A 25415-nucleotide genomic window follows, 5' to 3' on the forward strand; every position below is an offset into this window, starting at 1 on the left:
CGACACACACTTCTAAGAGGTCATAGGTGATGAATGACAGGATTATTTTTATATGAGCCGATATCCTGCTCATTCAGCCTGTAAGATAAAATAGAAAGGGGTACCATGGAACTGTCTTCATCCATTTAGTACCTGCAGCCTAATCGGTCCTGATCATAAAAGGCTTGATTGCTGATCAATCTGATTGTTTTCTCCGTAATGTGTTCCGTGTGCGTATTTGTATGTGTGTGTGCATGTGTGCTACTTGTACATGTGTAACAATTTATCAATACAGCCCCTCTCTTGTAGCCATTACCACAGATTCATGCCTCACTCCTAATGGTCAAATCATTAACATTATTTAGACCACAGGCTGTTTGTGGATGTGAGAGTGTGCATTTCTCTCCCTCCATGTTTGCCCATAGAGGAATGTTTGTGTAATCACGATGTGTGTGTGTGTGTGTGTGTGTGTGTGTGTGTGTGTGTGTGTGTGTGTGTGTGTCCATGCTTGCATGCTTGCGTGTGTTTCTGACTGTCCTCAGGCCGCTCCAAGTATTGATCTCCATATGGTCAATGAGCAAGGCTAACGATGCTACAATATGCCGCTCTTGCCCACCCCCAATCAATCTCAGCAGCCACAGCACAAATGGCCCTCTCTGGTCTCTGAGAGGACCTGACACATTAGCCCACCTCAGCCGCCATTAGCCAGCACTAATGAACACCTCCAGGTTGGAGGCACATTGTCGCTAGTGAGGATTAGCACATAGGTGAGCATATTTTATCGCTGCAGCCATGAAACGTCTTATTATCTTTCCTTGTTGCAGGGATGAAGAGGATGTGCAAATATCCACTAACAAGCTAACATAAACATTCATAAACTTACACACACACACACACACACACACACACACACACACACACACACACACACACACACACACACACACACACACACACACACTTGTGTTGCTAACCACCCCATCATTGGTTTTCTAAGGTAGAAGGGTTGTGTTGTCATTGATTTCTCTGCAGCAGAAACTCAAGGCATAGCATTAGTCTCCCAGGACACACACACACACACACACACACACACACACACACACACACACACACATACATGCACACAAAGAAATGTGGAACATATCAATACACTGGGTCAATAATGTGGGATATCTCGTCTTTTTAAAGAAGCATCCGTTTGTGCCACAGGATGGAAGGAAGGATAGAAAGTCAGAGGCAGGCAGACGAGAGATGAGATGCAGGGATATCCCTTCTTCCTTCCACAGCGTGTTCTTCTCTTCCTCTGTCTCCTGAGGCTCAGGGAGAACCAGAAAAGCAGAAACAGAGGGAAATCAAGAGAAAGAGAGACGTTACTGGCACTGGTAGCATTACCTTTACCGTTGGTCCCTGTAGATTTTCCTATCACTCACTAACACCAGTACGGCACAGTTAAACACTTACACACTCAGTGAGTCATTCACTGCACTCTTTTACTTCCCCCGCCCCCCCCGCCCCCTCTCTCTCTCTCTCTCTCTCTCTCTCTCTCTCTTTTTTCCTCTAACTGTTTGAGGTCTAAATCCCTCCATACTCAGCGACTTAACCCCTCCCTTTCATTTCACCTCCTTCACTTGTGCTTGGATCTGCCAGTAACCATTAGCTGCAGCGTGTCTCTGTGTGTGAATGTGTGTGTATGTGATCAGTAAACTAATGCTTTGTCGAGTGCCACGTTCCCGGCACGTGGCGTACCTCACTGCCACAGTTAAACACAAGTACTGCAAATGAGCCTTCAGCAGAGGCCGAAATACACACACTTCCTCTTTAACATTTGCCTTTCCCTTCCTCTCCCACACACAAACATAATGCCGTATGTGCATTATATGAACCTGCCTGCAGACACATATGTCCAGTTGGTACACAGACATACGGTTGGCAGCCGAGGATGTGTTCACGGCCTGACGAGTATCATATATGCTGAAACGACTCTGAACTTCATTAACGTTACCTCGCTCATTACTGCTATTACACTAATATGACAGGACCTACCATTCTGTTTTGTGCTTTGGTTTTCTTTTTTCAAATTGCAGTTTTGAAAAAAACAAAATGTTTTTAGACAAAGTATGAACAAAAGCAGAGCACAAAATCTGTAAACAAAAATCTGGCCAATTCAATGTAGGCCACCATCCTCAAATCCAGAGTGCAGGACAGCATTAAAAAAATGAAGCAGAGTGCAGAAAATAGCCCCAGCGTTAAAACTACTTGCCTCAAACCAATAACACACTGCGTGCGACACATGTTCCTTTCCTGCCACTGCACGCACTGTTAACCTCGGGTCAGTGCTTTAACGATGGTCAGGCTGCTCCAATGTGTTAACACTGGTGAGAGATATTGCTGAAAAACAGAATCAAACCATGTCAAGCTTTTGATTTCTCCGTGTGTTGAAGTGGTGTGGGTAGGGATGTAGTAAGAGCGATACTCAGTGTCTTAAGAGTTTCAAGGGTTTTGTATTTTCTCATCGCCTTTCCAAAACCAAAAATACATCAACAGTTAGCATGCCTGGATTAGTAGTTACATAAAGTAGTAACCTAGGTTAGCATTACTTATTTCCAAAGTCAAGATTTAGCATATTATGTGGAGTTACAGGATACATTAGAAAAACCTCAGACAGGGAATTAATTAACTAACATCAGAGTTAGATAGAGAACTAAAGTCCACAACAGTTCGTCCTCATCATCCAATGTTTTTCCTCATGTAGAATTAAAACATATTGTTTCAAAATAGGAACATTAAAGCATAAATCTAATCTTTTCGTGGTTTGCCAGGTAACCTATTGTGCATTTTTAAATTAAACATCTGGACGTGACGTTATTTCTCTGCTGAGTTACAATATCATGTACGAGGTTCAACCAGCTCATTTCAGCTGACAAAATCAATGGTAACCAACTTTAAACGAGAAGCCTGCGTTTGTCTACTTCTGTGTGAAGTCAACAACCCATTGTTTCAAAGATTTATAAGAATTTCGAGTGGTACCACCGCTGTGCTGTGCTAGCTCGGAAAGCTCGGCTCACTCATTGTGAAAACTCTCAGGAAAAAAGGAAAAGACATATTCCAGAGAATAACTTTCATACTTCCACACAAACACACATGCTTTGTCTTTTCTAAGTAGCAGTTATTAGAATACAGTCTGTGTTTAAGGATGTCTTCCCCTCAGTGATATGCCAGTGTGTGCATTATCTGCTGTGGTAAGAGCCTAAATGAGGCTTTTTAATTGTTAGTTTATGTAAAAGCTGCTCAATGCATGGGTAAACAGACGTCACGAGTTTATCCCCTGGGGTTTGCTCCTCTCTCTCTTTTTTTTTCTCTCTGTCACATGATGGAGTGGTTTCAGAAAACTTCAGACCTACATCACTGCCACCTCCTCTCCCCTTCCGTCCATCTCCGTTCATCCGTTTGTCCACGCCGCCCCACCTTCTTCGCTCCATCTCCCTTTTCCTTCCCGCCTCGCCTTCCCTCGTTCTTTCCCCTCCCTCCCTCTCTCCTCTGGTCCCTCCCACCCGGGCCATCGGGGTAGTGTGAATCCTTTGGTAAACGTCTGTTGCCTTGCAGAGCTTGTCAGTAAAGCCAGAGCTAATTAGCGGAATCACAGAATAATTAGTTTTTCTTCTTGTCGTTTAATTCCCACCACCCATCCCTCTCCTCCCACCTCGTCTTAAGTTTTTCTGCTGTCAGCAGTCAACGCTGTCACTGTGCTATAGGAAGTTCCTTTACCTTCCACCACTAACACTAAATATCTCACTTTCTCTTGATTTCTTTCTCTACATCTCTCTGAATCTCTTGATACGTTTCTTTCCTTCTCCTTTCGCTGTCTCTTTCTACATCTCACAGTGCCTGTTTCCCTTCTACATCTGTCTCCTCTCTCCCCGTGGAGTGTTTTCCCGCCCACACCTTTTTCTCTATTGAGGTTTCTCTTGCTGTTGTTGACTTAAACACATGGTCGAGCTTGTTTTCTCACTCCGTGCCTTCCTCCCACTCTGCTTCCATCTTCCCCTCCCTCTTTTCTCTCTCTCCCTTTCTCTCGCTCCAGCTCACTGTTGTTTGTCCCTATAGCCAGTGTTTGTTTACACATCTATATCTCCCTCTAGGTTGGCCGACAGTCCACTCCTTCAAAAATGATTTCCCTTATATACCCCCTCTTCCCTCCTCCTCTCTTCATCTTCTCAGGGTAACTGTTTGCTCCTTTCCTTTATCAACAGCTTTCCTTCCATCCCTCCTCAAGTCATTCCTCCACCCACCCTTCACTTGGTTCTCTCCCTCCCTCTTAACCACTCCTCGATTGGTCTTGTTTTGTAGAAATGATAAGGCGGCGGGAGGAAGGGTCTCTGGTCACAGCTGAGGTAATTGGCTCTTTACGGCTCCGTTTTGTGAGGAGAACGTTCCGGTTTATTCTGGCTTAGCAGCCTCACAACCAGAGCCCCACAACGTTGTGTCAGCCAGTGAAGGTCTACCATAATCTACACAGGTAGACTTTAAAAGAGGTAAAATGTTAGCATAAATGAACAGATGGATGCTCTTTGATGAGCAATGCTGCGTCTACAGTCTGTTCATGCTTTGTGCTTTGCTCTTACCACACTATTGCATTCATCATAGACAGACGTACTGTGCATCGTATGTGTCATATGCCATAGTTTTTCATTTAGTGTTACTATTTTATGAAACGTGAAGCTTCATTAATTAATATTTTATTACCAACAATGGATCAAGTGTCTATGTGGGATATTAAGAGCTTGCAAGTAGTGAAAAGACAGTATCACTAGACTCTTCAGCTCACCTCTACAGAGCATTTAGCCTCTTTTAGCTCATTGTTTTGGTTTTACGGCCTACAAATTTACTGTTTTGGTTCACTCTCATTCCTTTCATCAGCTTAATCTCCAGCAGCAGGTAGCTGTTTACAGCAAAAAAAGCTCTGAAAGGCCAACTGTGAGCTACTTGCCCACCCCCTAAATACGTTAGCAACAAGCTGGTGAACATAGTGGAGCATTTAGCAGCTACTGAGCTGGAGCTGGAGTTGATGGAGAAAAAAGACAGAGCTAAAAAGAGAGTGAATTTTTCGATGTACATTCGTCAGATGACAACAAACACATCTCAAAATGAATGCTAATGTTGCTCCATGTCAGCTGGATGTGCAAATTGGCAACACATTTAACATAATATCTTTATCAGGTTATAATATGTCAATGTTTGGTTTGCAGCTTTTTCCACTGCCCCAAGTGGTCAGAAGTCTGTTTTCTAAATGCTGTTTCGGTGGCATTCTATAGGTCTACATGGGTCCACTGGTTCCAGTCAACCAAGACAAGTATCTGGGTCCAAATTATGTATATTCAGGTGCTGGTAGAGCCCGTTCTGTTGCTGCAGATCTTGGGTCTATGTCTGAACTATGTCTAATAACAAGTGGATTAAAGTGGTGTGTTGCTGAGACGGTGAATGTACAATACATGTACTTTTCCAGTTGTTCATTTATTAGTGGAGCATCGTGTTGCTGCCAGTGTTGGTGTTCTGTTCTCTCTTTTGGGTCTGTTTGATTTGACAAGATTTTGGATCGGGTCTAGTTATCTTTGGGACTATCTCATACTGTACTAGTGTGATACTGCTAGGCTAACACTGTTGCTGTGGGAAACGACAAACACTTCAACACTGTTTTCATCTGACTTGCTTACTAGAACAGGTGTGACTTGACAAGCTGATCAATATTTTTCTATACCAGGCTATGAAGAACATCTCCAGCCACAGAAAATGTGCTAGCATGCTGTTTGAAGATTCCCCTGCCATATAGGTGTACAACAGCGAACATCATGTATACTAGCTTTAAAGATTATTGAAACAGTATATTAGCTCTCAGCATCTTCAATCTGCACACACTGCATGGTTTCGCACACCTACAGACACACACATGATCACATAGTCATTGTGCTCTGCCACTGTACACCTCTCTCTCTCTCTCTCTCTCTCTCTCTCTCTCTCTCTCTCTCTCTCTCTCTCTCTCTCTCTCTCTGTCCATCTGTTCTGCTGAGTCGTGCGATCAGGAGAGGGTCTATACATCACCTCTCCACCTCCCTTGGGACAACGCAGTGGAGGAGGGGAGAAAAGGAATTGGGATCGGCCCGGTTCTCTCTCTCTCTCTCTCTCTCTCTCTCTCTCTCTCTCTCTCTCTCTCTCTCTCTCTCTCTCTCTCTCTCTCTCAAACACACACACACTCAAACCCCCACACCACCAGCAGCAGCTGTTAGCAATGACGGCAAATTGTTTTTCCTGCGCCTATTTGTGGTACACTACTGATTGGAAGGTCCTTTCTCTCTGGTATTTGTGTGCAAGCACAGTCACATCCATGCACATTCGTGTGTGTGTGTGTGTGTGTGTGTGTGTGTGTGTGTGTGTGTGTGTGTGTGTTGGATTAGCGTTTTAGCTGCATTAGGAAGAGACCAACACTTAGTTTAATGGAATTTCCATTTTCTACTTTTTGAGAACATGGTGTTATCCAACGACGGATCGACACACACTCATCGGGAGTCACACAGACGGAGAGAGAGAGCGATACAGAGACAGAAAGAGAGTGAGAGACGAGGAAAGCAATAGATAGGAACAGAGTGTGTGATTGATGAAGGGATGGGTATCACCAAACAAGCAGAGAGAAAGAGACAAACAGAGCGAAATAGAGAGAGTTTAGAGAAAGACACAGTAATGCACCGAATGTGGGAGGGAGGGAGGCAGACAGAGAGAGAGATGAGTAGAATGCAATAATGTGATAAAGCAGCTGAGGAATGGAGGTTTTTCTACACTCCGACGCTTTTAGTCCCATTTCTACTTTTTACGGCAGATTTCATCATATTACCAAAGGCCATTTTGGCTCTATTGTGGATAATGGGCTGCTGTGGAATTATTGCAGATGCTGGCTTAGATAATGGTCATTCTCTCTCTTTTTCTGTCTCCATATCTCTCCCTCGCTCTGTCTCTCCTTGCGTGAGAGAGGGAGGGAGGGGTAAGGCAGAGGAGGTAAAGGAGGAGAGAGATTAATGGCATACAAAGATGGGCAGAGTCGGGGGCGATGGAGATAGCTGAAGGTGCAGCGCAAAGAAAGGCAGCTAAACGTGTAAGACAAAAGGAAGTAAGGATAGGTTGTGCACTGTAGATAGCGTTTGTGTGCGTGCTGAGACTGATTTGTGAGTGTTTGCTTCTAATACAATAAGTGGATAAGAAAATTGGATTTATTCATCATTATATCCCTTCTGCAGAGCGAATAGAGCAGCCAGATGTATTCCTGAAGGCCTACAGTGTGCTTTAAAAACAACCACAATTCAATGTATTATATATTTTCCACAAAATATCAGTGATTTTGGATAGAAAGAGAAAATGTATGAGAAGAGCTGCAACCATTAGTCAATTATTCAATTAGGCCATTGGAAGAAAATAAATCTGCAACTAATTTGGTAACTGATTAATCTTTTAAGTAATTTATGAAGCAAAAATACCAAACATTTGATGCTTCCAGATGTAATGATGAGATGATGTAATATCTTAGGCCTTAGGAATTGGAAAAGGACATAATTTGCTGTTTTCTATAGTTTTATACATTGATTAATCGATAATGAAAATAATCTTTAGCTGCAGACCTACATGCAACCTATGGATCACTGGTTCAAACTAACATATTAGCTGGAAAACCCATTATAGAGCGGCACGATTAGTTGATTAATCTTTAGTCGATCAATAGAAAAGTCTAAAACTGTTGAATACTAATTGTCTAAATGAGCAAAAATGGCAAAAACAAATTAGTGATTCCTGCTTATTAAATTTGACTATTTTCTGGTTTCCTTGTCTTCTATGATGCTAACTTTAAAGTATGTGGATTTTGGTGGTGTGGAACAATTTGATGGAGTCAGTTTTATTTTTGAAATGGCGATGTCGTCCTGACGATAGAGCGGAAAATATTTTGTCATTTAATTTAGAGGACTTGTTGCATTTTCTACTGTTGTCTGACATTATGAAGGCAGAACGATTAATCATGAGTTGCAGCCCTGCTCAGTTGCAGAGTTCGTGTAGGTGCTGAAAATGGGAATATAAATTGAGATCGTAGTGACAGTAGGTGTGTGTGTGTGTGTGTGTGTGTGTGTGTGTGTGTGTGTGTGTGTGTGTGTGTGTGTGTGTGTGTGTGTGTGTGTGTGTGTGTGTGTGTGTGTGTGTGTGTGTGTGTGTGTGTGTGTGTGTCAGTAGTGGCCCTCCCAAGTGGTGAAATAGAATCGTCGACAGTATATATGTATACAGTACCGAGTGTATATAAGCTCACCGCTACACTGGACTATCTCACTGGAATATGGTAGGATAGAGGGAAAGGTGGGGGTAGTTGTAGGGGTGGAGAAATCAAGATGGAGGTAGGGCGAAGAGGATGGAAGCGGAAGGGAGTCGAATGATGTGAAGACGTGAGGAGAGGGGGAGGGAAAAGGAGGAGAGAAAAGAGCGCCTGAAGAAACACAGGAAGAGAGATGGAGAGACTGAGAAGGAATGGTGGAGGGAAGGAGGGGAGGGGAGGGGGAGCCTATTGCCCCGAGACTACGGCAGAGAGAGAAAAAGAGAGGGAGAGAGCAAAAGAGTGATAGCCTTACAGCAGCACCTAATGGCTTCTCTGGAGAGAGGGAGAGGAGGAGAAGGCATAATGAGGGGGCTATGACAGAGGCAGAGATAGATTTAGAGAGGTAGATGGAGGGAGAGACAAAGAGAGGTGGAGGTTATACGGCCGTTCGGTAAAGATGAAGTCAAAGAAAACCGGAGGAGAGAGTGAAAAAGAGGAAAACTGTGAAAGGGAGGGGCGGGTGGGGATTGATAGCTGCTGAGGCAGGGACATATCCAGACGTTAAATGAGAAGCAGCGAGAATAAAGATGGATGAGAGCGCATGTAGAAAAACAAATGTGAAATAGGTAGAAAAACATATGAAAACGGGGGTAAAGTAAGGAAGAGAAGGAGAGAGAGCCACTGTTGGGCGACCGAGGCAGGCAAGAAGAGGAAGGATCAGCCCTCGGGTGAACAAAGAAGAAAGGAATGAGGTGAAGATGGATGGAGTCGAAGGGTGGACGGAGAACAAGGGAGGAAGGGCGGTGCAGAGTGGAGGAGGGATGTGAAAAGAGATAGAAAAAAACGGAGAGATCTGAGAAAAATAGAGTTGAATCAGAGAACGAGGGAAAAGGAAAGGGATTGAATGAGATGAGGAAGGAAAGGAGGCATAAATTGAGGGGGGAGACTGCGAGAGAGCAAAAAGAGAGACAAGAGGAACGGAGAGCGCGTGGTGAGGCAGTAAAGGAGGAAATTGAAGGGGAGGTTGTTCAGAGAGATGGATGGATTAAAAGCCAGTTTACTGTCATAACGAGAGAAAGGGAGGGAGGGAGGTAAACAGAGATGGGAGGAAGGATGGACGACGGATGTGTGCAACGTATCTTTACCTCCGTTAACAGCCGTGTTATAGCACTGATCGCAGCTGTGAATAATTCAAACCCTCTAGTTGGGAATTCTCTCTGGGAAGAGCCTAAATGTGATAACCTCACACACTCACACACAGCAGGACACGCTCACCACAGTGTTTGATTTCCTCTCTCGCTCTCTGTTTATTGCTTCGTCTAGCTGCAAGCTTTGTATAGTACCCTCAATGCACATATATGTGCATGCATGTATGCCCGGTAGTAATATAAAGAGAGTGACGGAGAGAGAAAGAGGCGAGAAAGAGCAGTCCACCTGCTGTGGCTCTAAGTTGTCACTCAGACGGACCATTCTCAGCCGCCATGATTAGATTACTTAGAAACCCTCTTCCTCTCTCTCATACACACACTATTCTCCCTTTTTAAAACCTGCACATTTACATCACTCACTCTCACAATCTCCCAGACATGGCCTCTCTGCGCACGTGTGTGTCTTTAAGGTCTCCATGGTGACCGTTTCCAGGGTGATTTACTATAGCACCTGGTCCCTCTCAGGGTGGTACACTCGTCTGCTCACCACAATCACTCCCCGGCCACCAGTGATCTCATCCCTTTGCTCCGCTCACACTCCCTCCTCTTCGCCTGTCGTCATGAACGTGATTTACTCCCGTCTTCTGTCCTCGCGCTGCTCGTCTTATTCCACTGTCTGTGACCGTTTATCCACCTCAGTAATAACATTCATAAGAGGGAACTTCTGAGGGAGAGGAAGAGCTACGCTTCAGAACAGCTTATAAACGGCTTTACAAGACTCCCGGGGTTGAAACTATTTGTCGATTAATGATTCAAAGAAAATGAATCCACAATTTATTTAATCATTTGTTTAAAAGTCCAGTGTGTACCATTTAAGAGGGTCTATTGTTATAAATGGGATATAATATTCGTAGGTATGGTGTCATTAGTGTATAACCACCTGAATATAGAAACCGTTGTTTTTATGTTCAAATTCGTCGTTTTTATCTACGGAGGCAGTGGGTCCTCTTCTACAGAGTCCGCCATGTTGGACTACCATGTGTCTACAGTAGCCCAGAACGGACAAACCAAACACTGGCTCTAGATAGGACCTTTTGCAGCCAATGTAGTTTTTCCTACACGCTTGAAAGGCTGAGCTGTATTCAGTTGGTTGCGATCTCCAACTTTACCACTAAATCCTACACACTGTTCCTTTTAATAAGTCATTCATTAAGTTATTTATCAAGCAAAAAATGCCAACATTCATGTTTTTGAGAGTGTTGATAGGACAAAACAATCCATTTCAAGAAGTCACCTTGGGCAATAGGAAATTGTGCATTTTTCACTGTTTTCTGATTGGACATAATAGTTACTTAGAAATATTCTACACTTTAATCGATTATGAAAATAGCTGTTAGTTACTCACCCCCATATCAAAATGAATGTTTAACAGGTATTACATCAACAATTTTCACCATCTTGTTTAGAGTGTTAGCATGCTAACACATGTTAATTGGCGCTAAACTCAGAGTAATGGGTAGTAGTTTTACAGTTAGTTGGTCATGGAAATATTGAACAAATGGAAATTCTGACCTGATTATGGCTCTAGATGAAACGTTAGGGGATCAGTTCATCCTCTGGGGAGCATGAATGACTAACCCACATTGCCATTCATTTAGTCACACTGCTAGTGTGGGTAAAAACGTGAACATACGTCTGTGAAATAGCCTGAAGAAGATTTCTGAGGCGATCTTTTGACTCCTGGTTATCACACACTGCCATCTTGTCTTCTGTAGAATCTAGAAAATCAAATTTTTTTGCTAAATGGAGGCGTCTGGGTGGAGCTGTGGTGAAGCCAGAATGTAGAAATCCACACAACTGAGGGTGCAGACTGAGAAACCCATCCGTCAAGGAAGTCATAAGCTATAATATCCTATTAATGGAACGCTGAATTACAGTGACAGAGACAGATTCTCTGTGATATCTATGTGCATGTCAACATTCCTGCATTCACAAAGTATAGTCATTTAGGGACTATCATGGAACAAATTAGTTTTGGCTATAAATACTATGATATGTGTTATTAGTTTATAGAGTGAATACTGAAATACTGTCTGTAACTATAAAGACAAACAAGTATTACAGTGTTTGTTGGGTAAATTGTAATTTAAAGAATGTCAAGTGACATGATTGCAAACAAGCATGAACTGACATCCCAGACTCCATGCTGTCTGTGGGTGGCATCTTGTGTGAGAGAAATCCCTTGGTTAAGCGCAGTGCCTCCAAACAGCGTTCATGCTGCAGGGATTCATTTACTTAAATTGATCCACTCCTGCATGCCTACATGCATTTCACAGCACACGTCCATGACATCATGTTGGTTCAGTTATGGTTAAAGGATGATCCCCAGAAAACCTGCTAACCCAGTCCATTGTTTTTGAGTGTATGAGGGGGATTTTTCAAAAACTAAGGGGTTGTGTGTATTTAACTTTGACATTGTCCCTTAAATTATATATGTGTGTGTGTGTGTGTGTGTGTGTGTGTGTGTGTGTGTGTGTGTGTGTGTGTGTGGATTCAGAAGATTCAGAAATAGGCCAGTTAGGGTTTAGAGCAGAGAGATGTTAAGAGATTAAACAGACCTCTGTGGGGAGCAAGACTCCTCTCCAGCAGTTTAAATATAACTCTCTTCAGGGAGAAACTGAGTAAGTGTGTGTGTGTGTGTGTGAGGAGGTGGGGTTAGGTTAGGTGGGTGGATGTATTCTATACAACTGGTGGCTAAGAATTAAACCACTGGCTTCATACTTCCACCTATGCTTGTTAGTGTGTGTGTCTGTGTGTCTGTGTGTCTGTGTGCGTGTCAAAGTGATGTCTTCTTTACCTTTGGCGCTGTGGGGATAGTTTAATACTGTGAGGTCTGGCTCCACCATCTGCTCAGGGTTAGCGTGCATGTGTGTTTTTGTGTGTGCGTGTTATGATGATGACTGAAGATGTGAACAGACACACTGCAGTCAGATTTCATATTTATGCAGATTCCTGTTGACAAACTTGAAAATGTTTGGTATAATTGTGATCTGAGGCTTAATTGGGAGGCAAGAGCATCGTAATCCCTGACAATTCAGTGCCGTGGGCAAAACAGGGTTCTAATCTGATTTTAAAGTATATAGTAACCTGGGTTTAGTCCTATGAGTTAGCCTTCAATGTTAGCCTGATAGTGACACACATAGTCACTGTGCGCAGAGTGTCCTGGTTATCTGTGCAGGGATTCCAGTAGTTAGCTCTGCTAGCAACCAATCTAGACCCTGTTACTTAATAACTAAAGCTCTAAACCAGGGCGACATAAAAAGAGGGGCAAGTTGAGTGTGACGCTTAAGGACACTTGAATCCTGATGGTCCACAGACACAGTGTGTGGATACATGGGATTTCAATATAAGAGTTGTGTCACACAGTTGCATCAAAAGTACAAGTTTTCTTTAACATTTCTTGACTTGTCGAAACCGACGTTAGATGAATAATACCAAAGAAATCAAGATTAAGAACAAGTTAAAATGTTTTAGTAAGTATAGTTTTTCCCTCAAATGTGTCTCAAAATGTGTATTTTCATTACTGAAAACAGATCTATCTTGTGTGATACCTCATATATTCAGACATTGGAGTTCATATTCGTTATCTATTTCCATGTCATTGTATGTTCTAGGTCGTGCACATATGTTAGCAATGGCTAAGACAGCTTTAAGTGTGCATATAGTGAAACTATTAGAAATCATATATACTTTGAAATGTAGGAATTGAGTGTTTTTTATATGAGCCTACAATGTAATTTGTCTTACAATATTAGAGATAGATATTGTTGAGTACAGCTCTATAGATTGTATATATATCATCTACAGTAAATACTGTACTGTATACTGCAGAGGTACCTTTTTTCCAAACAGCAGGCATTGGCAAAAATAACTATGACAGCCTTTATATTGGTCTTTCTATTCATCCTACCTGCATCAATACTGTTCAGGCTGGAACCCTTGAAAACAGAATGCAGAAACTCGCCTCCAGCAGCCAGACCCGTTCTGTGAGGCATCCAGTCATATTACTGCCAGTGTCTTTTACAGCGTTCCTGATTTACATATATCTACACATCTCAGACATCACCGGCGGGGTCAGAGTGCAAGGTCAACCAGTATGGGGCTTAAGGACATTCAGACATTGATGAGCGCAGGCTGTTAAAGAGATCAAACCTGTGACCTTCAAGCTGGCCACACTAACGTGCTGTAACACACTCCACACATCTGTACCACAAACCATCAGCTGCTGAGACATCCACCGCGGATCAGCTTTGCTGCTCAGATGTACTCCTGTTCACTTTCTCAGTCTGATTGCCGCCGTAGTCTGCCTAAGAGTCTAATGAGGCATCTTCTCATCCATCCATCCATTCCTCACTCTCTGTTCCCTCTCTTCCACTGCTCCGGCTCTCCTCTTCTTCACACTCCCTCCCTTCCTTCTCTTACACAAGTGGGTGACAGATGTGAGCCACTCTGGAGAGCACAGACACCCAGCACTCTGCTGCCAGGCGCCGCTCCTCTGATAGGCTGTGTGTGTGTGTGTGTGTGTGTGTGTGTGTGTGTGTGTGTGTGTGTGTGTGTGTGTGTGTGTGTGTGTGTGTGTGTGTGTGTGTGTGTGTGTGTGTGTGTGTGTGTGTGTGTTATTTCATAGAAGCCAGTGCAGCCTTTAATCTCACTACTGTGTGGTCACCAAGGGAGCAAGTGATTTCATCCAGACTGGAGAGTGTGTGACCATACCAGTGTCTGCAGATACCTTTTAAACACACACACACACACACACACACACAAAGACAGTAAATACAGTAGATACATATTTCTGCTCCATGAGACACAGCAATGAAATGGACAAGCTCTCTCCCCCACTCTCACTTGCACACACACACACACACAAACACACACACACACACACACGTTCATCACACACACACACACACACACACACACACACATTTTCGCTCACTTCACGTGTAATGTAATCACCTGGGCTCTCCATGCCTCCTAACCCAATAAAGCTGACAGCCTCCAACCCACACACACACACATACACGTTCATACACACACACACACACACACAAACAAACACACGCATCCTCTGGAACAACTTGTGATACATTCACCTCTCCTTTCATTTCATCCTCCCTCCGTTTTTCTTTCCGCCTGGTCTTTCCTGCTAAAGACTGATCTATCTGCATCTTACAGTAGCTGTTGCAGTTTCAAACTCCAGCATCTCTGTTCTTCCTGTAGTTAACAGTTGAGTCTCATTAGCATTAGATTGTTTTTTGTTGAACAGCATCGAGTTTAAGGACTGACTCGAGCCGGTACAAGGTGCCAGAATAAAGCATCTGGGGAGAGGAGAGAAACAGAAGCAGAGACAGAGAAAGTTGGATCGACAGGGCTAAAAGAGAAAACAGACAGACTGTGGATGCTCTTTGTTACATTATTCAACAACATTCATGAGTTAGGACAGAGAGAATGGAAGATGGACTGATAAATAGAGAAAGAAGAGGTCAAAGAAAGTAGGATAACTGTGTGTCTATACTGTATGTGTGACTCGTTCACGTCTGCCCAGCTTGTTGCGACCAGGCACGGCGGCCATAACCGCTCTTCCGAGCACCATCTGCTCCTCACCGCAGCAACTGTTGCCAGGGTACCTGCTCTCCTCTCCTCCCCTTTATCCCACCTTTTACTCCTCCTCTTTCGGCTCCTCACCTCCCGTCGCTTCCTCCTGCTTTTTTTTCTCTCCAAAAACAAGATCTGCTCTCCTTTTCTTCTCATCTCTTCCTCATGTGCCTTTCTTCTTCTCTCTTCCCTTCAATTAATTTAATTTCCCTTTTCATTCTAAAGAGGATACCTGCTTTCTGTTCAATGCGCTTTATTGGCGTGACATTCAATTCGTTGTATATTAGCAACGCTTCAGCGAAGTACTAATAACACTGAAATACTACAGATACTACTGCTAGTTTCTCATCTCATCCTTCCCCTCATGTGCCCTTCTCTTTTGCCCTTCTTTATTTCTCTCTAAAACGTATACTTACTGTCGTTTTCTGTCATATCATCAGCTCACTGCTACTGTTCTGCTACTGCCACTTCTCCCCTGCAACACACACACACACACACACACACACACACACACACACACACACACACACACACCATCTCCACCAAAGTCTTTAATTCTCTGAGACTTTTCCTCTTCTCCTTCCTTTGAAATCCATCTCTCTTCGGTTCCTTCGTTCCTTCCTGGCAATTGTGTGGACATGACTCAGGGCCCCCTGTCTGCAGAGAGAAAAAGAGAGAGAAGCAGAGAAAGAGTGGAGAAAGGAGTTTGATGGTGGGGTGTTTAGAGAGAAGGGAAGAAAAGAGGTAGAGAGTGAGTGGGGGAGAGGGAGAGATCGTAGATCAGAACCGTCATGATTGAGCCATCTGCTGAGAGGAGGCCGGTGAGACTCAAACACACATACACACACACGCATGCTTAAAGATCACCACTGCCACCCGTTGGTCATTTCTTGACACTGCGTCTCCCCTCTCTGCTCGTTTCTTACATCGTCTCACTGCCTTGCTGCCATCCGCTAAGAACATGCCAACCGGAGATGAGACACGTAGCTCTGAACATCGATCAGTCTGGTCTGGCTGTCTGGTGAGCCAGTCTTAAGCAGCCGATTCTGTTTGCTCCACGGGGTTTTTTTGTGCTCTAATATATGAGGTTTATCCCCACCTAACTCCTTTCTAAGAAGAGCGGAGCCTCGGCACGGATTATGTGGCTTTGGCTCTTTCAAAACATATTGAGTATAGTGATGTGTTACAGATTCTTGCCAATGCTACAATGCACTACTGTAATCCTGCTTTTGCTGTTTCATTCTTGCCCTGCAGTTAAATGTGATTTGTTGTACACCGTCTGTTCCTCTGTGTGGCTGTGGCTGGCTGCGTGTTGTTGCATTTTTATGTGCACAGACACTCTTTACTGGCCTGAGTTGTTCTTTCCTCTCCTCTCAGGCCTTTCCCCTCTCTTACCGTCAGCCGGCCTAAACGATGTCCACCCTCGTTCAGCTGTCTAACCTTTAATAGATTTATAAATGCTCCCCTCCCATTGGCCAGAGCAGGCCATTTCATCCTATTAGAGATTAGCATACGGCTGAGTGGAGGAGGAAGTGCTCTTTATATGCTAATGAGGGGATAATGTATGCAGCGAGGACCAACCAATGCCCCATTGGAAGGACTCAGGGTGGCCCGACGAGCTGAATCTTGAAGCAGTCCTGTCTTTATCCTGTTCTTTTACCCTCATTCACAGACACCTGGACTGTGTCTTTGTTAGCTTTTATGAAACATAATGGCTGACTTCAGTTTTATGCCTAAAACACACAGGTGTCACTGTAGATTCCAACAATACTAGGAGTGTATAGAATATGCATTTCTCCTGTGTCTGATGTAATTGTATGACACTTACTTGTGGATAAAGAGCGGTAACAATGGTAGTAGAGGTCTCCATGGTTTGAAATGGCTTCGTTAGATGCAGAAAAGTAAAGCTTTGCCCTTTTTAGCTATACAAACATTAAGATAGACTCGGCAATAGTCATACATTTTAAGAAATACACAAACTTGCTCTCTTGCCAAGCCTGAAATGAGAAAATCAATAGCGCTCTCGTATGTGCATGGTTAATATGAGGCTACTGCTAACATCCAGTTAGCTTGACACAGAGATTGGAAGCAGGGGGAAATGGCTAGCCTGGTCTGTCTGAAGATAACACAAATTGCCTAGCACGTGTAAAACTAGCATGTCATGTCACATTTGTTCAGCCTATACAAAAAGTGTATGAATGACAATTCACCATTTTACGGGACATTCAATAATGAGTGTTACTCAACACACCAGCCGTTGTAGATATAAGACCATAAAATGTGTTAATTAGCGAACTTCAGAGGTGCTGGTTGGCAGATTTTGTTATCTTTGGACAGAGCCAGGCTACTGGTTTCCAACTGTTTGCAGTCTTTATGCTAAGCTAAGCTAGCCAGCTGCTGGCTGTAGTTTTATGTTTAACAAACAGGTATGAGAGTGGTATTGATCTTCTCATCTAACTCTTAGCAAGAAATCAAATAAGTATGTTACTATTCCTTTAACTTGCTTGATTGATAAGTCATTGACTGACTGCTCAACAGTCTATCTGACCAGCTGTTTCTTCCTCTCTGTCTGTACAGGAACAAGGTGTGGTGGGAATGTCACGACCACCGGGCGCCATCCCGCCTCCTCACCCCGCTGGAGGTGTGGCCTCAGGGGTGGGGCCCAACCAGGGGTCAGGTCCACCTCCGGGCTACGTGGGCAACCAGCAGCAAGCCGCCATGATGAAGCAGATGATGGCAATGGAGCAGGAGAAGAGGGTGCAGATGCACATGATGGAGCAGCAGAAACAGCAGCTCTTCAGAGAGCAGAGACAACAGCAACAGCAGCAACTACTGGCCGAACAGGTGAGGTTTTAACATAAGGCTAGTCTAACTGTGTGGTGAAAATGGCTAGGCCTGCAGAAGTCAGTTGTTGTGCATGACATTATCATTTGTGTGTAGTTTGTTCATGCATTCCTGTATATTTGTTTGTCTGCAGCTCTAACAAGAGAAGCTCATCCTCTCCTCTTCCTTACTGTTGTCTGGTTGCATGTATAATTACCCTCAACCAGCCCCCTCTTCACTACTTCCTTTTCATCTCTGCAGTGTGTGTGTGTGCATGTGTATGTGTGTGTTTTTGCCACATGCCGCCTGCTGTGATAATGTGGTGTTTTCTTTTTATTTCTCTCTTTGTGAGGGAATCAAGTGTTAAAGAGTTCTGAACTCTGAAGTCACCACCCACTATGTTGGTTTTAATTGGATCTGCAAAAACATACACAGACACACAAATATAAGTGTCTGAGAGGAAACGCATCCTGTTGGGGTTTAGTGTATGTTGTTAACTGGATATCATACCTCCATTTAAATGAGCTACACCTCTGCTTTCCAGGCACACATCCAGTAGTTGCTTTTCCCCCTTGATGCTCTATACCTGCAGCACTGTGGCTATGATAGAGTATCAGGGCTGCCTTTGGTTTCCTATTTGAACAGTGATCAGTTACGGTGTTATTTGTGTCGGAGAGCACCATGCAAACACTGTACACTAATCTAATCCTGAAAGCACACATCTTTCTCACTTCTGCTATACCAAACATCTGTCTGTCTCTACTGTACCAAACATCTATGTCCTTTTTCCTGTACCCAATATCTGTCTTACCACTACTATACCAGACATCTATCTCAACTGTATCAGACATCTGTCTCACCTGTGCTGTGGCATTTGTACTAAATAAATGATTTAAGTGATTGATCAGCCCTCAAAATCAGAATTAAGGTCGGTCCCTGTATCCATACCTGTCGATGGACCATTCTCTCTTACAATTTACCACACTCACGACACAATGTTGAGGTTCAAGAAGAAAAATCTGATACGGAGCAAAGACGGCTTTGCACATTTTGGTCCAATGCAAGTATTTAATGAATTTATAAATTGGGCAAACATGTTTGCCCCAATGAAAGTCTAGTGACAGAAAGCCTGGTTTTATCACTATATACGAGCTTTGGAGCTAAGACATCAGTGAGCATTTAATTAAGTTTTTATGTTTTATTTGTGTGACCTTTTTTGTCTGTTTCCCATAATGATGCCATGTCTTGAATTCATGAAATAGATATGAAGGCATGTTACACATTTCTCACCTACATTCTTAACAATTGCGTGTGTGTGTGTGTGTGTGTGTGTGTGTGTGTGTGTAGCTCCAACAGCAGCAGCATCTCCCCAGACAGATGGGCCAGGGCCAGAGGAATCCATACCCACAAGTCAATCAGTACCAAGGTGAGACACACAAACACATGCATTCATTTCATCCGTGCAACAAGACATGTACTACGTGCAAAAATGTAAGAAACGAAGCACCCCAATAGATTTTCTAATAAAAAAGGCCAGACCTAACCTAAATTCTTCAGCATTTTATTGATGACCACATTAGCAAATGGATTTTTGGTTCAGTTTCTTTGCCGATCACCCAGACGGTGGCACAAAAAAGGCTTACAATCACACATGCGTACTTGGTCTGCAAAAAGTATGGTATACATGGTAGAGTGCCAAGACATTTAACATTTTATTTAACAGATTTTACGGTTCACTCTCTGCCATATTCAGAGACAGATAGACACACAAACACATAAAAACATGTATGCAAACAGCAGTGCAGACTGAACATCACCCTGAAACCAAAGCTCGTCCTCTCTGTCTGTCTCTGTCAGATACATCAGTTGGCGCTCAGATGCTCTTCAGCCGCTCTCTCTCTCCTCTCTCGCTCCTCTCTTGCTCTCTCCGTAAAAAAAATATAGAATATTCCTGCTCTGCCTGTTACCACGGCAACTTGTCTGTCCTGGATCCCCCAGAGTTCCGGTGAAGTCAGAGAGATGGATGAGAGGAGGGAAATGGGAGAGGGGGAGAGGGGAAGAGGGGGAGAGAGGGATGAGGCTGGTAACAAGAAGAATAGGTAGATGGTCTGGTAGGTAGAAGAAAAGGTTGGGAAGAGAAAGAAAGAGAGAGATGAGTGGGTGAGAGGATGATGGAGAGATGAAGAAATACACAGAGGGAGGAGGAGAGTCAAGTCGAAAGCCATTTATAGCCATCAGAGAGTCTGTCTGCAAGTCTAGGAGATAATGTAGAGAGGAAGAGGGGGCTTCAGCATGAAACTGTGGCCTAGAAATCTACCTGTTAGTTCAGCTATCCTGCAGCGTTTCAGCCATTTGAACGCAATGTGTGCTAGTATCACCTGCAATCAGAACATAATCGTACTCACTGTACTCATTTATATTTACATGAAGATATGTGTGGAATCTGCACACTCTGTACTTACTTGGTCTTACTTAGTCTGGAGTGTGTGATCCTCTTCGTTCTGACTCCTCTGTTACAGTTGCAGTCTGATCTGTGAGGTGAGGGATTAGGGGAATGATGTCAGAAGTGGGTTTATTAGAGGATTTAGAGCCATTTCCACGCTAGCAGACCTCCTCGGCTCTGCTACTACCGAGCCTCTAATAGGGAAAAGTGGAGAAGTGAGGTGCTGGTGCTTCAGTGTGTTTAGTTTTATTTTAGCGTGGTTGGATTTGAAGTAAATTGTGAGGGAAGCATTCGTTTCCAGAGTAAACCGGTTGTCACAGGACATAAATCTTTGCCTCAGCACTGACTTATTAGATTGGTCTTATATGCCATTTGGTGATTTAAGTGGATCTAGTATACAGGCTGCAAAGCTCTTTTAAGGAAGTCTGGTGATTTCCGTCTCCATATGCCTCACTTATTTTCTTTCCAACTGTTTCTGGTCTCTGGTTTTAACTCCTCTGATTCTTCCATCCTAGGTCCTCCTCAGGATCTGGCGTCCAGGAGCCAGACTCTCCAAAACATTCGGGCTGCCCGTCTCCTACAGCAGCAGCAGCAGAACCAGCAGCAGATGGTCCAGATGAGTTCTGTTCAGGGCCCGCCTGGGGGCTCAGTGGGACCCCAAACTGACATGGGCATACCCTACGGCAACCAGGGGTCCAACCAGGGTTCCCTGTACGGGCTCAACCCCTCCATGAGCCAAATGATCCACCAGCAGCAGCACCAGAGCCAAAGTGTCCAAGCCTCCATGGGTCTTCCACCGCAGCACAACCCTGCCGCAGGGCCGCCCCGGCAGGCAGGTGCAGGTCCTGGGGTTGGAGGCATGCCAGGAGGCCCCGGAGGTGGTGGAGCTGGAGGGTATGGAGGACAGGGGATGTTAATGAACTCCATGACCCAGCAACCCCTCAAAGGCCCTCCCAACGCCAAAGCCCAAGCACAGAGACTGCAAAGCATGCTGGGAGCAGGAGGAGGAGGCGGGGGAATGGCGCCGGGCGGCTGGCCTCAGCAGCAAGGACAGAGCCTGCAGGCCATGGGGGGAGGAGTCGGGAGGACTACAGGAGGAGGGGGAGGTGACATGGTGGGGTTCAGCTCCGCCCAGGGTTATGGGATGCAGCCGGGTCAACCCACGCGCATTGCCAAGCAACACTTTCAGGGCCCGGGACAGGGGATGAGCCAGGGAATGGACCCCAGAGTGGGCAACCCAGCGGCCGGTATGGGAGGCCCAATGATGGGCCCTCACATGGGCGGTCAGCCAAGGACCAACCAGCCCCGGCCCATGGTCATGAACCAGGGGATGAACCAGGGGGTTATGGGCCAGGGGATGACTGGGATGGGAGGGTTCGGGCCGGGCCCTGGGGGGCCTGGAATAGGGGCAGGGGGAGGAGGAGGTGGACCCTACGGACCAGGGGGAGTCGGGGTTGGAGGTCAGCCACCAGGCTACCAGAGGACAGCCAATCAGGACATGTCATCTTATGGTTATGGGGGCGGGCCCTCAGGGGGAGGAGCATTTGGATTGGGCGATGGCTCAGGGGCGGAGCTGGACTCAAGCGATGGTTGGATGGAGGAGTTTTTCTCGAACCAATAGCCAACGGGGAAACTGGAGAGGAGTTTTTACTGGATGAACTAAACAAATGTTAAAACCTGAGAAAGTAAAACAAAAAGGATGACACGATGTGGACTGGCATGTTTTTGTTTTGTAAAACATGGGCAAGGTTATAAATGAGTTCTTGTGTTATGTTTTGTGTGTATGTGTGTGAATGTGAGATGGAGAGAGTGATCATTATGTCTCGTGCATATTAATGAAAAACCAATATAGAGATTAAGAGGTGTGTTTCATTAGTTTCCCTTTTTTCTCCACGGAATGAATTTTTCTCATGTTCCAGTGTTTGAAAGCGAGCCCCGTTTACACAGCAGCGCTTTGAGCCCGAGCTTCAGCAGGGGCTGATTGAACACCGCAGACTGATGAAGGAGAAGGAAGACTTGTTCTCAAGACAGCAATTTATTTGTGTTTGTGTGTTTGTGCCACCCAGCTCAGTGCTTCAGATCTCTCAACTATGTGAGAAGCTGAAGGGAGTAGAAAGCACTCTCAGCGCTCCCATTTCCTCCCTTAGATTTGTGCCCCCCATATAAACGCACACACGCACACACACACGAATCTGTCTCCCTCGCACTCTCTCACTTTGTTCTCTTCACTTGATCTCTCTCTCTCTCATCCTCCTTCCCTCTCTCCTCCCCTCTTTCCCACCCTTTCTCCAGAGACTCGTTCCTCGCTCTCAACACTCCTTTCTCTGTTTAAATTGTGAACATCACAACAGAACAAATGATGTTCTTCTATTGTGCCACACAAGCGCACTCTGCCCTCTAGTGCTTTTGCTAGGTAACCGACCTGGGTGGCTTTTTTTAGGGGGTTTCATTTCCTGTGCGTGGCTGAGGATGACGGGTATGCATGTAAAGAAAGACAAAGAGAGTGAAAAGCAGACACAGAGGGAGAGAATAGGCAGCTAAAGCAAGCACTAGGACTCAAAAGCTCATGTACACACACACACACACACACACACACACACACGCCAACAAGCAGACAAACAAGCATCAGCCCGGGAGGATGAGCGGATGTGTGAGAGGCAGCTAACAGAGCTAATATTACATTAAACCTTCTGCCTGTGTGACACAAACCACATCACATGCATCAGGCTGACACAAAGCAAAACGATCGCTGGGCACTGAATGTATTCAAGCACCACAAGTGACTTCTTCTTTTTAAGGGAAAAAAAAAAAAAGCTCATTGAAAGCCCACCCACATTGTTTTGTTCGTTGCTGTGTTTTATCTCTAACAATGATGCTGGTTGTGTCTTTGTCGATTAAAAGGAGAAAAAAAAAAGTTCAAATTAGCCTTCTTTTAGTTTGTGTTGTCTTTTGAAAATCTGTTTGTCCTTCCGTCGCAGCACAGCCTTCCCTTCCATTGTGACACAGCTAGTTGTCAATCACCGTAGCCCTGCTTTACATCGTGGCTTTTCTTGTACCGCAGCTATAAAACGCCCTCGCTCCAAACTAGAAACGTAACTGTGCTATACTGTAACACTACTGTGAAGAAATACAAGTTGTCCCCTTCCAGCGCTTTACTAGGAAAATGAACCACTGCTAAGCCTTGAGTTTGTTTTATAGACAGTAGAGAAACTTCAGACAGCTGATTGGGCTTAAAACGTGACGACGGTTAGCGCCAGTTAGCATCAAAACAATCAGTGCTTCCACTGAAGTCAGTGTCTCCCCTTCTCTCAGCTTACTAGTAAACTGTAGGCTTTCCTCCAGGCATTATGGCTTTCATTCACCATCAACAGGCTGTCCACTCTTTTGCCCTAATGGTTGAGTAATAAATATGTGTCGAATAGGTTTTAATACAGTAGTCGTTGGTAACACCTTACTTCTCTAACTGTTTTGTAATCTTGGTTCAAATTTGAATGAAAGCGTGTTTGTACGTGCATTACTTTGTATTTAGCTCATCAGAGTGAACGTTTGGAGGATGATGCTGTAATCAACAAACCAAAAAGCCTTCTTCTCTGTAAACTAACTCCTTGCCATCAACGCATCTGTTCTCATGGTTGTTGATGTTGTATAATCCAACCCTTTAAATACAAACTTTAAACACCACGCCCATCGTCCTGTAAGCTTTGCTGCATTTGGTAGCACCCACGAATGAGGTTCTGTACTTTGATTTTGTCACGTTTGGGGGAGCAGAAGTCCTCTGTCTCACTGTGTGGAGTGTACAGGGCAACGGCAGGCAGATGTTTAGGGTTGTAGCGTCCCCCAGTTTTATCAGGGGGAGACGGTCAGATAAATGAAAACTCTGTGTCAGTGTCCAGAAAAACTTGTGGATTGTTTGAGCCTTCCTCGGCAGGAAAAGCAGTGGAGTGCTCCCCGCTTCAATGGCTCCACCGCTCATGCTTCCAAAACTTCGATACCGCTCCAGTACTCCAGGCAGGCTCAAATCAAAATTCAGAGTGCCGGACCAGTTAAAAGGAGGCATGTGTATGTGTAGGAAAACACCTGAGGTTTACCACTCCAAACTGGAGGCAGGAAGGTAGAGAAACACTTGTGGGTCAGTGTTAAGGTCACAACCTTTGTGACATTTTGTCTTCTTCAGAGTAAGGATTCACGATATGGTTTGAAATCCCTTCAGGAAGAGAAAGGAAGCTTCCTCCAAATATCATTATGTACCGGGACCAAGTCTGTAGACAACATTTTAACAAAAACTGTTGTTGTTGATGTTCTTTGTTTTATTTTATTTGTTTTTTTTTACTGGTGCTGACATATATGTGATTATGAGAAAAACTATATAAAAGATAATGGCTATTTGTAAATATGTTTTTACAGGTTTAAATACATCAGATAATACAGTCTCTACTCTGTAAAGAATTTACTGTTTGTTGGAAAATAGAGAAGTATTTTTATTTTGAAGTTTTTTGGTTTCACGTTTAACCCATCTGAGCTATGCCATTGCACTTCAGACAATGTCTTACTACTAATTTGTATTGTAAACCTCCTCTCTTTTTTGGAATTTTTTTTTTCATTTGTTTTTTCTAGTTTGAGATTTGACTCTGTTCTTAAGCAGTGCTTATTTCTTTTTATCCTGTACAGAATTCTGAAATGTTAACAAAAGAGAATTACGAAAGACCTTTTTTTTGTTTTGTTTTGTTTTTCAAAAAGATACAATAAAGAGAGAATGTTCTCGCTGATCATATTAAATGAAAGTTTGTTGTTCACTGGGTTCATTTCTTAGTGCAGTCATTGGACCACAACTATGGAGCCCCAGAGCTGACAAAATGTAGTAAAAGGTTCTCAGACAAACCAAAAATATAACTGAATATATCAGAAATATAAAAGAAAACGTTCAGCAAGCAAACACTAACAAAATTAGCTAGCTAGCACTACTATTTTTAAAAAAGGAAATACATTTATACATCAACACATCTAAAAAATATCATGGATGACACAACAA

At 44.0% G+C, this 25415-nt stretch overlaps 1 protein-coding gene across 1 annotated transcript in view; it reads left to right on the top strand.

The window, feature by feature from the left end:
• maml3 (mastermind-like transcriptional coactivator 3) overlaps nucleotides 1-25167 on the top strand; it is a 101223-nt gene extending 76056 nt beyond the window's left edge. Inside the window, exons 4-6 of the mRNA XM_051386213.1 lie at nucleotides 17698-17964; nucleotides 19291-19369; nucleotides 20902-25167. Of these exons, the coding sequence (XP_051242173.1) occupies nucleotides 17698-17964; nucleotides 19291-19369; nucleotides 20902-22007 (1452 nt within the window). The 3' untranslated portion in view covers nucleotides 22008-25167. The remainder of the gene's footprint in view (nucleotides 1-17697; nucleotides 17965-19290; nucleotides 19370-20901) is intronic.
• The last annotated feature ends 248 nt before the right edge of the window (nucleotides 25168-25415 follow it).

This window comes from Dicentrarchus labrax, unplaced genomic scaffold (assembly GCF_905237075.1).
Source record: "Dicentrarchus labrax unplaced genomic scaffold, dlabrax2021, whole genome shotgun sequence".
NCBI classification, from domain to species: Eukaryota; Metazoa; Chordata; class Actinopteri; family Moronidae; genus Dicentrarchus; species Dicentrarchus labrax.